Source organism: Nyctereutes procyonoides, unplaced genomic scaffold (genome assembly GCF_905146905.1).
Source record: "Nyctereutes procyonoides isolate TBG_1078 unplaced genomic scaffold, NYPRO_anot_genome, whole genome shotgun sequence".
NCBI classification, from domain to species: Eukaryota; Metazoa; Chordata; class Mammalia; order Carnivora; family Canidae; genus Nyctereutes; species Nyctereutes procyonoides.
Window position 1 is genome coordinate 1,109,400 of NW_026575117.1, and position 16,232 is coordinate 1,125,631.

The 16,232-nt window shown below is 47.4% G+C and overlaps 1 protein-coding gene across 1 annotated transcript; it reads left to right on the forward strand.

The window, feature by feature from the left end:
- The first annotated feature begins 3,525 nt into the window (after window positions 1–3,525).
- On the forward strand, window positions 3,526–16,011 carry MNDA (myeloid cell nuclear differentiation antigen). The gene is made up of 7 exons (XM_055334151.1): window positions 3,526–3,699; window positions 8,427–8,709; window positions 9,732–9,868; window positions 10,372–10,548; window positions 11,496–11,918; window positions 13,577–13,765; window positions 15,692–16,011. The coding sequence occupies exons 2-7, from the start codon at window positions 8,445–8,447 to the stop codon at window positions 15,824–15,826; spliced, it is 1,326 nt and encodes a 441-aa protein (XP_055190126.1). The 5' UTR covers window positions 3,526–3,699; window positions 8,427–8,444; the 3' UTR covers window positions 15,827–16,011.
- Window positions 16,012–16,232: the final 221 nt, after the last annotated feature.

Sequence of the window (16,232 nt, forward strand, 5' to 3'; positions counted from 1 at the left end):
AAGATCAAGAAAATTAATATAGCCAAGCATTGGTTCTTATAAGATATTAATTCAGGTGGCTGATAACATGGTAAATGTGTAAATGAAGACGGTGGCTGAGGCTCATTCAGTAGTAGGTTCTGTTCTGGCCCTTCAGGAAGCGCCAGAGGCGGGGACTTGTGGCCGGACGATACCCAGCATGCCGTCCCCTCCCGTGTTCTTCTCTGAGATCTCAAGTGATCCTCTCAAGTAGAACTAGGAGATAGGATTTGAGATGACAGGAGGTCTCACAGATATCCCAGATCCCAGATATCCCCACCACCACCACCAACAGCACCAGTATTGAGTTCTCTGGTTTCCCAGTTGGCTGATACCATGACAGCAATGAGGCCTTGCAAATTCTGGAACACTGATCTTTTTTATGTAGTTTTGGAATGTAGGCGAGGTGTGGTGGGGTGAGGTCCGGAGCTGACAGCTAAAAAGAGAATTCTTGAGATATCTTTGGTGCTAAATGGAGGTTCTATGAAAGCCCCGGGGACAGGTCCCGTGGGCACAGAGAGCTGCCCCTGGGTTGAGAGGGAGGCTGATTACGTTCTTGGGAGTTGGGGGAGGTAAGGAAAAGGGAGGCTTCAAAGGGATTTTCATAGGGTAAAGAGGACCTACGGACACTGGAGGCCTTGCTATTGTCACGTTAAGATCATTTTTCCCTCTAGCAAGGCCTCAACATTAAGACAGTTGGTCCAACCAGGGGTGGTGGAAGGGGAGGAGGGCGAAGGGTGGGGGTGAGTGGGTGACAGGCACTGAGGGGGGGCACTTGATGGGATGAGCACTGGGTGTTATGCTATATGTTGGAAAATTGAACACCAAAAAAAAAATAAATTTATTAAAAAAAAAAAAAGACAGTTGGTCACACCAGTACCCTCCTTAATACCTTAATCCATCCGGCCATTCACCAACCGTCTCCCTCTATCAATCTGCAGTTCTCGGTCATTAAAGAGCCTGTTATGACTTGTTTCCCTCTTTCATTGTTTTCTTTCCCCCTTCCCATACGTTCATAGGTTTCCTTTCTTCAATTCCACATATGACTCCTATTAACACATAGTTAAAATGAGTCCTGGGGTTGTATACAAGTGAGGAATACCCGAATTCTACCCAAGAAACCAATATTAAACTGTATGTTCACTAACTAAAATTTAAATTAAAAAAATAATTCGATGTGGGTTAACATATGATGAGTTAACTAAATCTGCTTTAAGCAAAATAAGTATTATAAACCCTAAAATTTGTATTATTGTACAGATTAAAACATATAACCCACATGAAAAAAAGAAAAAGACATTTGGGAGCTGCTCGAAGGAACGTGGCCCTCTGCCCCTTCAAGTCTCTGCCCCTGGGCTACAGGTGACCAGGACATTTAATTCTATCTACATTTCCTTCTGGAAGCAAGGTTCTTGATAAAAATGCTTTTAATTCTTGTAAATTACTAAGGTGTTGGTAAACGGAGGGAGACGCACGTCTCACAGGACCGTGATCTCCGTAAGGTATCTTTAGGGCAGCCAGGAGTGCCCGAGGACCTCACGCACGTCCCACCTGGGGCGTCAGGGTTTCAGGCTGTCTGCTGGTGCCTTGTCCTCTGCTCACCTTCTGCTCCCTCATCGTTGTAGTAGGTTGAGGTCCTGGTGAATCCCTGCGTGTCTCTACGATGGCCCAAGTCACTGATTGTTGGACCACTGACCAGGAGTCGGGGCAAAGGCATAGTTGTTTTTCATTTCTTCGGCCCACTTTTTAAAATTCTAAATGCACGTAGGTGATGAGAGAGAGGAAGGGAAGCCAAGGACGAAGCAAAGCTGATACACCCACACGCACCCACCCAGCCCCGTCCGGCCTTTGGCCAAGTGTGACATTCCTCAGGCACTTCTGGCTGCCCTAAAACTAACGGGAGGAAAAAACCCAGTTAATTAATAGAGATCACAGTCCAGCAAGACAGGAGTCTCCCTCAGTTTGCCAATGTCTCGGTGATTTACAAAGAAAAAGCTTTCTTATCCACAGGCTAAACCTCAGAGACCCGTAACTCCATTTCCTGGAGCCCTAACATCACTCTCCCGTCCACGAGTGATGTGGAAACCGAGGCAGGAGTCAATGTAAACAGAGATAAATTTCTTGAGGATCTGTAGCCTATGGACAAGGACCTGCGATGGGAGGAATATCCCGGTCCTGGGGGAAGCTCCCAATTGTCTTAATGTTGACGCCTTGCTAGAGGGAAAAACCACTTTAGCTTGACAATGGCAAGGCCTCCAGCGTCCTGAGGGTCTCGAGCTTATCAAAGTCCTTTTGGACACCTCCTTTTTCCCTTAGCTCCCCCGTACTCCCAAATACATAATCCTCCATCCCTCACAACCCCCGGGCAGCAGCTCTTTCTGCCCGTGGTCCATACCCCCGTGCGTTGGTAAAATCACTTTTATTGCACCAAAGCCTTCTCGAGAATTCTTTCCTGGCCATCGGCTCCAGACCTCGCCAACCTTCCAAAACTACATCATAGGGATGGAGGAGCATCGTTCCCACTTCCCTCTGTTTGGGTCTGTAGTGTGTGTGTCTTCTGCTGGAGAGATGACAGAGGGCATCACTCCACAGGAGCTAGTTTCCTCCACAAGGAAAAGGAAACAGCCTGAAGCCTGATATCCCTGTCCTCGGTCTCCTCCCTCTGGCCTCCCTCCAGTCCTTCCCCTCTTCATGCTAGCAGAGCTCAATGCGTCCACCTAAACTGCACGAACATCTGCGGTAAAGAGTTAGGGCACGGGCCAGACCCTCCTGGGTTTCTCTGGACTCCTTCCTGCACATTTAGGGGTTTTTCAAGCCCAGAGTTCAAAGCCACAAACCTGGTTCCAGTGAATCCCATCAGTTTTCTCCACCTTTCGCATGCGGGCCCCTTCCTTCCTGCAAGTCAGCCAGCGGGTGGCCACCATGCCACGTGCCGACTGCTTCCCTTTATTTGACATCTCGGGGTGACAATTCTCCAAATTGCACCCACTGTACAATATAGAAAAAAAAGCTTTGTAGACAAAGTATTTAGCAGGCCCTCAACTCTTCCAGAAGCTTCCTTGCTCTACCAGAATTTGCAGGGTTCATTGCTGTGATGGTATGAGCTGATTAGCCACTTGTGCTTACCCGTGAAAAATTGCCCCAGCATCTCCGAGTGACAGCCCGGGTCGCTCTGTGAACAGGAAAGGAGGACGTCGGGGTTGGTGACTCACTCCTCCTTCGTGGCCTCGCTTAAGGGGCCCTGGCGGCGGCTGCCCCGCAGTGAAGCTGCTGCTTCGGGAAGGCCTAATGCCCCAAGTGCATTCAGACGTTTGAAAAAAAAAAAAAAAGAAACAAATGATCATTTAGCTCGGAGTTCTTCACGGTGACTAAGATGTTTAAGAGAGAGCTGCTGTGCTCCTTGCACGAGGGAAACAGAAAGCTACAGACCTGGGTGGGAGGAGTCTCAGAGGAGCTCCCTGGGGCCTCTGGGGCTGGGCCCGCCCGGCCTGGCCCCATCACTCTGCGAGGCCATTTTCTTATCTCGGGAAGTAGATTCTTCGCTTCCCGGAGATTGCAGTGGCCGCAGCCCAGTTTCTGGGAGCTTCCCTGATTTATCTGCCTCCTGGAACCACACGGATACTGATCGGCACCCTTCTGAAGACCTCAAGATCTGAGCTTCTGGGGAGAACCTTCAGCGAGGTAAGTCCGGCCAGAGAGCCGTGCAGGAGATGCGGGTCCTCAGGGGATCCTGGGATCCCAGGATCGCAGGATGCCAGGATCACAGGATCACAAGATCCCAGGATCGCAGGATCCCAGGATCCCTGGATCACCGGAGGCGGGCAGCTCTCCAGTCCTCATGGGGGGAGGGTGCAGGGGGGGCATCCCCTGGATTTTGCAAGGTGGGCACCTCAGTGCCTTCATTCTAATCCTTCCACTATGTGGGGAAATAACGTCCACCTGTGACTCTCGCAGATTTTAAAATTCACTCTGCAGGTGTTTATGATGCGAGCTGATAGTTAGAAGCAGGCCTTGGCTTTCCTGCCTGGAGGGGGCCCAGGAAACGTGCTGCCTGTGTTGGGAGCTGGGGGAGGGGACAGGATGGTGTCAGAAAAAAGTATTATGCAATGATGTTAAATAAGAAAACACATCTGGACACAAAAACCTATTCTATGGTATTATCCCAGGGTCACAGGACAGGAGCACAGCCCCCCCACAGCAGCAGCAGCAGCAGCTCAGGCTCCTGGGTCCCCGGCACAGCACACGGGCCCTTGCCCTCTCCCAGGTGCTGTGGCCCTGCTCGGCCCACCGGGGGGGGGGGGGGGGCGGCACTTGAGGTCCCGACAGGCCTGCTGCCCCCCTTCTTCACGGCACACTGCGGGGGAGTCTGTAGGAAAGAGGTGGTTGGAGACAAATCTGTAGCCACATTTTGGGATTACTTCAGTCTCTCCATAGAGCTTGGTACCCAGACACTTCGTGTAGTGTAATGTTTTAAATATTAGTTTCAGAACTTCCTAAGGGTTAGATCAAGCTTTTCATCCAAGCCTAACACAGTGTTGGTCAACTTTTCTAAGTATTTTCTGCTGCTTTTCTTGCTTTGTTCAGTAACTGACAAGCGAGAATCAAACAATTATCGTGATTTTGTCCATTTTTCCTTGTAGTTCTCTCAATCGTTAACATATATTATATATATGAATATAGGTAGAGAGAAGCATGCTGCATAACACTATCCATAATATAAATATATAAGCTCATAATACATAATAGGATTAAAACTGTTCCATCTTTCTGGAATATAAACTTTCTATCATCCTGCAGTGAAACTCCAGTTCTGATTAAAACCTTTGTCTTAGGGTCTATTTAAAGCTACGCTGACACAGATACACTACTGTGCTTAGCATTTCTACGTACAACTGCTTGCAACTATTATTTTTAAACTTTTTATTACTTTTTATCAATGACACATGTGTAGTTTTTCTTTTTTAAATCCAGTTTTGAAATGTTGCCTTTTAGTAGGTTTATGACTTTTGTACACTGGGTGAAATGCTGTATTTTGACTTAATTTATAACACTTATCTATAGTGTTTATTCTGCACTTTCTTCTTCTCCAATAGTTTTGGATTCGTGTCTCTAACCCCTCTTAACTGGCAAGTACCCAGTGAACACACATCTTCCTTCTCCCCAGTCCGCCCCGCTGTGTTGATCTACTTCCTGTTTCTCTTCAGTTAGGGCTTTATTTATTTTTAAAATATCAAAAGAGGCAATCAAAGTCTTGTTCTCACTTACTTTTTAATCTGCAGCTTTTTCGTTTTGCTTTGTTTTGTTTTCCCCTGACCTCATTTATTTTCTTTAATCTGCAGCTTTTTTTTTTGTTTTGTTTTGTTTTCCCCTGACCTCATTTATTTTCTTGGAGAATACTATTTCCAAAGCACTGCTGGGTCAGTGTCTTTGGGTTGCCAATCTTCTCTTTTCTGTGCTGGTCAAGATCAGGGATATTAGTAATATCTATATTACTATATTACTATATGGATCCGTCGCCCATTGCCTTTCAATGCAATCTAGCCACAAAATTCTGGTCTCAAAATTATTTTTCCTTCATGTTGACAACACTTCTCTGAAAACTTTGGGTTCATGTATGTTTTGAAATTCGGAACGTGAGTGAATTAGGAAAGGCTGTCTGGAACATGGAAGACTCCTAACTCTGGGAAACGAACTAGGGGTGGTGGAAGGGGAGGAGGGCGGGGGGTGGGGGTGAATGGGTGACGGGCACTGAGGGGGGCACTTTACGGGATGAGGAATGGGTGTTATTCCATATGTTGGCAAATTGAACACCAATAAAAAATAAATTTATTATTAAAAAAATAAAAATAAAAAAAGGAAAGGCTGTCTGAAGCACACACCACATGTCGATCTAAGTCCATATAAGTAAGATCTGAGTCCTGACTCTTGGCTTCACAGGCATCCATAGTCCTGTAGCAAAGATGTGGGAAACAAAGGCAGAAGGCGACATAGATAAAATTAAACATCCTTATAACCTGCAGCCCACTGACAAATAACTGAGGCAGGCAGAGGTAACGTTCCTCCTGGAAGCTCCCAGCTGTCTTAATGATAATGAGTTGCTAGAGGGAAGATCAACCTTGGCTTGGCAGTGGCTAGGCCTCCAGGATCCTGTGCATCTTCTTTACTATATGAAAATCCTTTTGGAACTTCCTTGATCTTCACTTCCTCTCACCCCAACTATATAATCAGTCACCCCTCACAACCCCGGAGCAGCAGCTCTTTCTGTCCAAGGGTCCTGTCCCCTTGCTTTAGTAAAACCACCTTTTTTGCACCAAAGATGTCTCTAGAATTTTTTCTTGGCTCTGGGCTCCAGGCCTCAACAACTCTACTCAAAACCACATCAACAAGACCCAGGAGCACTTGCACTAAGATGGAATTAAAAAAAAAAAATTCTATGTAGGTTCCTGAGATCTCACATCACATATTTTTCTAATAAATTTTGTCACCAAATTGACACACTCGTACAATGTGCAGTCACACGCACCTACACAACTTTTGCTTTCACGTTTTTTGAGAGATTTCAAAAGTGCAGGCATGGAATTTGGGTGAGATACTATATAAAGGTACTCCCTGCCATTTTTGCTGTTGAAAATCTGATTTCGAAACTTTGTAAGTGATCTTCTCTTTTCCTCTGGAAATTAAATTTTTCTTGCTGTTTTGGGTACTTCTTGGTTTCTCTACATTATGTCCTGATGTGGGTTTTTCCTTCACTCTGTTGGCCAGTCCCTCTGAGGATGTTCCTGTTATTTTAATTCTAGGAAGTGTATCTCATTATTTCTTTAAATATTTTCTCTCTTTCATTTTATATTTCACTCTTTTAACAGCAAACAGCATGTGGGCATGGACACTTTGACCTGCCCTGACATGTCTGACATGCACTTTCTATCTTCTATTTCTGAATCCATTCTGTCTTCCGGTGGGACAGTTTTCAATCTCATCTTACAAATCACCACATGATCATATTCTAGGAGCTAAGTCCTCCGAACTCCAAAGTCTGAGCTGTTAACCACCATCTTCCACTTACAGAGTCATGTGCTGAGGAAAGGTATCAGAGAAAAGAAATTACAAAAAAGGCATTTTTCACAAATAATGGTTTTCATAAGCAGAATTACATTCAGAGTTTAGGATTATGTGAAAATATCCGACATAAGAATATGATTGGATTCAGGCTGAACACGTCTGCACGTTCACGTAATTTGCTAGAATTTGAAGTTAGGTTATACTAGTTTCATGAACACCATGTATTCTCTAGATTTACCATTTAGAAAAAAGGTAAGAAGTACATTCCATGTAGACAGCCTGAAATAGCAGGATGCAATGTATGCATCTGGAGCTTAAATATGAAAAATGGAAAAGGGGAGAAGTCAGAAAAAGACATTATTCTGGGTGCCTGGGTGGCTCAGCAGTTGAAAGTCTGCCTTCACCTCAGTCGTGATCCCAGGGTCCTGGGATCGAGACCCTGCTTCTCCCTCTGCCTATGTCTCTGCCTCTCTCTGTGTATCTCATGAATATTTATAAATAAATAAAATCTTTTAAAAAAGGAAAAGAAAGAAAGAGACATTATTCAAGACCTCCAAGCCAGGCTTGATATCAAGGAATACTTCCTAAGGAAAGCAAGGAAATACTGAACGGTTTCAAAAACACTAGAAGTGCAGTTTATGGAGAGAGAAGTGAGGAGAGAAATTAGCCTGAAAGGAGGAAATTCAGGCAACAATGAAATAGTCCCGGCCAACCAGTGCTGTGATTCTGCAGGAGAGAGCAGATAGACGTCCCACGGGAGGTCGAGGGGCCAGAGGCCTCAAGAACGTGGGCTGAGCTGAGACCCAGGAAGAGAGGATGCATGATGGGCTGACTCGGGAAGAGCCAGCTGTGCAGGGCCGAGGACCCGGCGTGGTGGGAGGACAGTCGTGGGGGGTGAGAGGCTGCAGCCCACTCTGCATGCGGCCCCTTCAGCCAGAGCGGGTGGCCCAGTCAGGAGCCAGCGGGTGGGCATCTAGGGAGAGACACAGCCCCAATGCGGGATGGAGGGGGGCGGGTACTCCGATGCCCTGTAGCCCACACACCATATAGGCGACAACTGCCTCCTTCCACACCTCCTGCCGCCACACCCACTGTGACCCAACTCAACTGTCATTATTAAAAGGAGAGAATTTCGTAGAAGTCCCAAATATAGCTCAACCCATATATATGAGTCCCAATATAGTTCTCAACCCATTTTCCACAGTGACACACCTGGAAATTCAGTTCTTCTTTGTCACACATACTCAAGGATGACAGCTTGACATGGGCCACTCACTGACGTAGACACAACCAGGCTTTTACATCGTGTGGATGAAAGTCTAACGCCCTGCGGTATTTTTCTCTCCCAGGTTCAGCCACACCTGGAGATGGAGAGTGAGTACAAGAAGATTATTCTGCTGAAAGGACTGGAGCCCATCAATGACTACCAGTTTAGCATAGTCAAGTCCCTACTGGCCCGTGATTTGGGACTGACTGCAAACATGCAAGAAGAATATAACAAGGTCAAGATTGCCGACCTGATGGAAAAGAAGTTCCCAGGGGTTGCCTGCGTGAACAAGCTAATAGACCTGTTCAAGGAAATGCCATCACTTACGGACATTGTCAAACAACTTAGAAATGAGAAGGTAAAAGGTAATAAGGAAGATCCCACACCCAACTGTTCCACCTTGACCCCCCTCCCCAAACTGAGTACAAGAGCACTTGGTGGCGGCTGGTGTACCCCTTTACCAGGGCACGACTCCGCAACCAGGAGGTCAGGGGCTGCCAAGGCCAACAGGCTGGCAGCCTGGGGCATCCCCTTTCCTGTGAGAGGGGCGGACCTATGCTGGAGGGTGCATTTGGGGGGATGCCTTAGAAAAATCACAAGGGGGCAGCCCAGGTGGCTCAGCGGTTTGGCGCCGCCTTCAGCCCAGGGCGTGATCCTGGAGACCCGGGATCAAGTCCCACGTCTGGCTCCCTGCATGGAGCCTGCTTCTCCCTCTGCCTTTGTCTCCGCCTCTCTCTCTCTATCTCTGTCTCTCATGAATAAATAAATAAAATCTTTAAAAAAAAGTAAAAATCACAAAATAATTGCATGAAACCAATGAATGTGCCTGTTCTACTAACACTGTTTGCCATGTGATCACTTCCTCTCCAGCAACAAAGGTATGACGACTTACCATAAAGCCTGCTTCTCAGAGAGGGGGACTCAGCATACTAAAATAAACTTAAAAAAAAAAAAAAGTCCACCATTTTGTCACAATCTGTAGCGTATTTCTTTTCATTGGTTTCTGTAATTTTAAGGGATCTTTTGAAGAACATAGCAAGCAGTCAGTATCATGAAAACCTTGGATTTTTTTTTTTTTTTTAAGAAAACGATGGGAGATTAGGGCTGGGAGAGGGTGGGGTTGGGGGAACCTGGGAGCCCACGCTCACTGCATGAGAAGGGAGAACGGGAGCCGCTGAGGGGCCGGCCGTGCTCGCCCCAGCCTGTGGTGCTGCAGGGGCCAGGCCGGGCCGGGGCCGGGGGCCAGGGCTGGGGCCGGGGCCTGGGGCCTGGGCATAGCAGGGCAGGGGGCAGGTGCGCACCTAGATCCCCCGCAGGGGCCCAGGGGACTTAGCTTGGAAACCGCTTCATCTCTGGCTTCATCGTGTCCTCCTTGTCTGTGTATCAGCTGCGAAGAAAACCAAAGCAACAGAAGAAACTCCAAGGAGAAAGAGGCCGCGGGAAGGAGCGGGCCCCGCTCCACACGCACCGACTGCAGGCAGCGCTGTGCCACGTGGGGGAGCCGAGGGGACCAGGAAGACTCAGGTAAGTTGAGGAAGGACAGCGGGTGCCGGGTGTCAAGAAAGGAGCTTTGCCGAGGCCCTTGCTGCTTCCTAATATCCTAACGGTGCAGATTTGCCAAATTGAGGCATCATGGGTCACGGGCCTGGTGCCGGGCGAAGAGTGAGGCGCCCAGAAATGAGGTCCAGGCCCCTGCGGCGGAGACGTGCTGACCTCGTGGCCCTTCTAGGATGGGCTCCCGGTTGGTGGGGAGCACAGCTCGTGCACCGTCGCGACTTCGATCGCCTGTCGTCTAGAGCTGTCCCCTTCCCCCGGGGGGGCTGTGTGTGCTTCGGGGAGTGTCTCCTTTAGGTGTCATCTCTGCCTGCTCTGACCCCTGCCTGTCTCTGGAGGTGACAGGCGGGGGCATCCTAGGGTTTCTAAGGACATCACGTGCCATATAAGAAGAACCTACCACAAATAATGGAACTATGTTGTGTTTCATTTAGCACAGGCGACTGCTAACAGGAAAATTACATTGCTTTCAGAAAAGAAACACGGCCACCAAAGAACTGGCTTCGACAAAAAAGAATAAGGGGTTCGGGCCGCCGACTCAGCCCGCCTGCCATTCAGGAGCCAACCCGTCTGCAGCCATGGGCTTTATGGGCTTGCTTCCGCAGCCCCACACCTCATCGTCGACGCCCTGGGCCGCGGCCTTCCCCGAGGTACCCCCGCCCCATTCTCCTTGCTGGGCTCCCGTCAACACACCAACAGCCACTGCTGTCCATCGTGGGCACACCAACTCGCTTGGGCCCAAGTGTTTCCCTTGTTGTGGGTCAACCGGTCACATGAAGAGAAGCCACCGCCACACAGAGGACAGTGGCGGTCGCCGTGTGTCCTGGCCCCGGGCCAAACCAGTCCAAGTACTTCTAGTCTTTGGGGGGCAAATGGTTTGGCTCCAAGTTCTCTGGGCCCAACACCCATCCCTCCCTCCATACTTCCTGCGCAGACAAGGGGGCTTCCTCTTCATGGCAGGATTCGAGAAATGCTGTGGGTACGTGGTTCTAGCCACAACTTCTGTCCTGAGCCAAGTAGACTAGGGGATTTGGAGCCACCGCGTGCCCTTCTCACTACTTGTCACACACTGTTTCTTGAGCAGAGGTGACATGGGTTGTATCCTCAACATGACCCCGGACACACCGAAAAGTGTGATCTCTGTGGCTCGCGTGGGCGCCACTCCTCACCTTCAGGGCTGTCAGCGTTCTTCACTCGCTCTTTATTCTCTTTAATCTTTTAAGACTAAATGGGAGGAGGATATAGTCGAATAAAAGATTTGAATCTGTTCCTTAGGGCAGGGCTCTCGTCGTCCCCAGTTCTGTGCCGCTCTTGCTGGGGACCATACTTTCATTCTTCTGAGGGCAGAGGGACGGCCCCTTCTGTTGAAATGCAGGGTCTGGACTCCTGCACCACCGCCCACTACCTGACACTTGCTGCCGAGCTACCAGCCCCTTAGCTTTTCCCTTTTGTGAGGCGATTCCTCTGCAGCCTGGCTCCAGCTCCACATACCCATGGGGGCCCCTCCTGCTCCCAATGTTATCACTGAGGTTTCACGCGTGAGAAAGTGACTGGTATTCATCCCCTAGGTCTGTTTACCTGCTTCTGTCCCCCACAGAACCAGATGGTGCAGGGCCAACATCAAGCCGCCACGAGAGGACGTGTCCTTCAGAAGGACCCCCTGACAGTCCTGGTTCTGAAGGCAACGGAGCCCTTCGAATACGAGTGCCCAGAGGAGGGGAGAAGCAGAATGTTTCACGCTACAGTGGCCACCTCCAGTCAGTTTTTCCAAGTGAAGGTCTTAAACAGCAACCTGAAGGAGAAGTTCACCAAGGAGAATATCCTTACCATCTCGGACTACTTCGAATGCAAGGGAATCCTCGAGATAAACAAAACCTCATACGTGTATGAGGCTGATCCTTTCCAAGTGATTGCGGTCCCAAATAGCATCACCAAAAGAGCAAATGAAACCCCCAAGATCGATAACCTTTACAAGCAAGCATCAGGAACATTTGTGTATGGATTATTTCTGTTAACTCAGGTAATCCCTTAAAATCGTTTTCATTTTCTCCATCCACACCTGAACAGGAGTGTTAGCCCTTGTGCTGCTCTGTGTACTGACTGGGGGTGGAGCCCAGCTCCGAGCCCTCTCCCTTGACAACAGGTAGGTGGTCAGGTGTGCCGCCCGGCAGGACGCAGGACTGGGGACTCAGGGCTTCCACCCAAGACACCTTCATGCAAGTTCTTTGAAAAAGAGTCACTAGAGCCTTGTCATTTCCCCAGTAATGATTATTTTCATTCAGCCTCTGTGAGCAAAGATAGCACAGGGTATAAATCAGCGTGAACATGTTCATAATTGTAGCTCTGTGCTCCTCCATGACTGTATACACGTTTTTTAAAAAAACGCATATTTTTTCAATACTAGATTGCCCTAACAAAGATTAATTCTGGTTGGACACATATTCAGAGTAGAAACTATATTGGCTTGTATTCTCCTGAAGGTGAATGCCTTCAATGTGGACACAACTGACAAAATCATTCAAGGCTGCCTCTTTTCACCTATTTATTTAATACGTCATTTATGAACAGTTTACTGAAGACTAAGGTTTCGTATTGCATGATATTTGGAAGACATGGCAATCGAATTCCATTATATCCCCGAAAGGGGGGAGGGATGGCATGGAGAGTTTTACTGATACGTCATGTCCAAATTCAGGGTCCTCGTTAGTATGATGCATTCAATTCTCCCCAGAATCTACAAACTGCCATGAACTCCCCTGGTAGCTCATATGATCTCATGTGATCCTATATGCTTCATGACCCCATGGGCTTGTCTTCCAGGAGAGCCCCTTAATTTACTTCCATTACTTTCTTACACTGTCTTTAAGAGACCACAGGTTTAGAAATGCATTTATAGAATCGATGGGTTATAACTTAAGAAAGTAAGACTCCATGGATTGTGAACTGCAGGATCCCAGTGGAGACAAGATTTGGAGAAGAGTGGGTAAAAGGAGAAGGTGGAATAAAGAATTAGTGAGCTCCTGGAAGCTTACTTGTTATATAGAATCTTTATAATGGCCTGAATGAATAGTCGTGGCCAGGTCCATTCCTTTCTGCATGAGGGCAGGAGCTAAGGGAGTCCACCAGAGCTCCCCAATTCCTCTGATTCCAGTCATTTTAAGGAACCGAAGCTTCCCTTGTGGGGAAGCAGTAGAAAATAGGAAGAAAACTCATTGTTGTAGGATTGCCAGGTAGAAAATGTCTAGAACAAGGAAGGGGAAGAAAATAGAAAAGCAGGATAGTAAAGGGAAAGTTCTCTGCGAAGACCTTACCCACGTTGTATGTGTCTCTGTGCCTATAATTGCTTTTTTACGCCTTGCGGTTACTGTGCCACCAGGGGCTTCCTCATACATATGAAGGTCACTACGAGGTCTTCAGGAACTGAATGTCAGGGATACCTGGGGAGCTCAGTCAGTCAAGCATCTGCCTTCAGCTCAGGTCATGACCTCAGGGTCCTCAGATCAACCCCGCATCAGGCTTTCTGATCAGTGAGGGGTCTGCTTCTCCCTCTTCTTCCGTCTGCTGCTTCCCATGCTTGCTCTCTCTCTTGCTCGCTCTCTCTCTCTCTGTCAAATCAATAAATAAAACTATTTTTCTATTAAAAAGAAAAAGAAACTGAATGTTAAATTTCTGTGACAGATAAAAGTGAATAGGAAGACGACGATCTACACAATACAGGATAATACAGGAGCGATGGAGGTCTTGGGCACCGGAAGATGGCACAACATCCAGTGCAAGGAAGGAGATAAACTCCGACTCTTCTACTTCCAACTGAAAACCATTGACCAGAAGCTGAAACTGACCTGTGGAACTCACAGCTTCATCCAGGTGGGAACTGGATAGAGGAACGGTAGTTTGCTAAGGACGCAAATAAATTTTGTTTAGGTCCTGAGAGCACCAGGTCCCCGTTTTCTTATCCGTAGAGTCCAGCAGGTGGGAGGAGAACACAACCTTGCCTTGCATTCACTTTTAGGTGGAGGGTTTTTAAGAGGCTATGAAAAAAATGACATTCATGTGGATTTCAAAAGGATATGATACTTGTGCTACATAAGGAAATATTTGAAGAAATTAGGAATGAAGGAAGGCAACTTCTCATAATGGTTGAGAGCAGGGCTTTGTATACGACAGACCTGATTAGAACCCTGGCTTCAGCAGTCACCACTTGCCTGACGTTAGGGATGTAGCTTGACTGGTCCTCCAAGGGTCAAAGTCTCTAACTTTAGCTAAGTCTCTGACATTAGCTAACTGTCCAACACGAAAACGGAAATAAATCTGCCCTGGTGACTATTTTTCTTAGCAAAGGAGACATTGGAAAGAACTCTAGGCAAAGGAAATGATGTATGTGTATCCTCAAAAGTGTGAAACAACATGATTTCTCTACACCTGAAATGCCATAGGTGCGGAGACAATGGGAAGATGGGGCCAGAGAGTAAAAACAGAGGAGTCAGGGCCCGATGGTATATTTCTTTTGTCAGAAATAAGTGGAAATGGAAAATTCATCGTGAAAATAAGTAACCACTTGAAAAATGGAAAGATTTTATGTAGAAGAATGCTCGACTACTTTGACATCTTAGCAAAAAGTATTCTAGTAACTATCTGGAGAGATGCCAGGTTTGGAGACTGGGGTAGCAAGCAGCAGCAGCATTTGTCAGGTTAGGGGATAATTCTTAAAGTCGTGGCTGGGAACAATATTGCCTCGGAGAAATAATAACATTATAACATGTATATTTATACTAATAAGAAAACACATAGCTGAGCGCTTACTGTGTGCTGGGAACCGAGACAATGATGAAGATACATCATTATTCCCACTTCATTGATAGAGATATTGATTATCATTATTTTTGAAAGACCTGTATTTGCTGGAACTGAGATTCCTATGCTGGCCCAGGTGCTTGGGCTCCAGAGTCAAATTCTGGGGCATGCTCCGTGGGCAGATCAGACACATAAGAGTGAAGCTTTGGGGAAAAACTGGTCCTTGAGAGTGGCCTGAGGTGAAACACACCACACAAGAATGAAAGAAGTGAGCACAGGTGTCAGAAGTAAAATGGAAAATGTGTATAATAAGCACGAAGAAGGAGATTAACGAGGAAGAGGGTCAACAGTGCGAAAGCCAGACACAAACAACCAGGGGGGTCCTAGGACCTTGGACAACTGTATGTTAGAGCAAAAGATACCACCTTGTAGTGCAGTGCACATCCTGGCCCACGTGGCACTGGGCTCTCTTTCTTAAGGACATAGGAACATGTACACAGTCACAGAGGTCCACCGTGGAGTTCCTGGTACGCTAATTAATGTTAAATTGAGTCCAATAATTAACTTAGAAGTACTGATATATTCATGTAAACCGACGTGGACCAGCACGTCGGTGCCACTTCTCAGATCTCCTGAAGCAAGAATCCCTGACTTCTACCTTAAATCCAGAGCAGTTGTACTGGGAAAAATACTTAACCTTTTGTGACTTCCTGTCCCCTTTCTGCTCCAGTGAGGACTCCCCTTCTTTCACAGTTCCATCCCACCCTCCTGTAGAGCTCTTACGCTGTTCAGATGGACCCATGGGGGCTCCAGGAAATATCTCCTTTAGGCTCCAGGTAGTGAGGAGGGACAGGGCTCACCAGAGGGGGTGCGTGGCAGGAGATGGGAGACAGAATGAGCAGCTCTGAGAAAGGACACCGGTGGTAGAAGGAGAAAAAGCAGCAGAGCTCTCCTGCAGCCCCGAGGATCTCATTGTGTCTTTCTCACTCCTCCTTTAAGGTCATCAAGACAAGGAAAACCAAGAAGGAACCAGTCGGCTATGATTTTCAGCTGGAGTTTGATATGATGAACTCCACTCCAAATCAATTCATGGCCTATAACAGTGACATTGTTAAAACTGAGAATTTCTTTTAAAAACAGAAGCCGTAGAAATACTGCAGCATATTAAGGGCTTTTTATGTCTGAGCTGTATATTACATTTCTTTATTTTATGAAATTTACTTCTTCTTCTGTATTTTCTAAGCATATTATTACATTTTGCACCTTATACATTTATGATGCAAACAAATAAAACTGCCTTTTTCAAAGGGCACCGTCTGCCAACGTGCCAGATATGGTCCTTTTAATCCAGGAGTGAGCTGGGTCAGGTGGGGGATTTGTGCACAGGAAGCCACACAGGGTGGGGCGCCCTGGACCTCACCAACATGGGGGTCTGAATCCTGACTGTGGCTTCCAGAGGACAAGGCCTCACTGGGGTCCGCCTCAGCTTAGGCAGGTTGGTCCCTCAGCCGATGTGAAGATCAGTGAGTCCTGTGCCCTG

Bases quoted from the DNA above. Each gene is read 5' to 3' on its own strand.
- MNDA (XM_055334151.1), top strand. From the start codon at position 8,445: ATGGAGAGTGAGTACAAGAAGATTATTCTGCTGAAAGGACTGGAGCCC. The intron at 8,710-9,731 runs GTAATAAGGAAG...TCTGTGTATCAG, and splicing joins TAGAAATGAGAAGGTAAAAG to CTGCGAAGAAAACCAAAGCA. The intron at 11,919-13,576 runs GTAATCCCTTAA...TTTCTGTGACAG, and splicing joins GATTATTTCTGTTAACTCAG to ATAAAAGTGAATAGGAAGAC.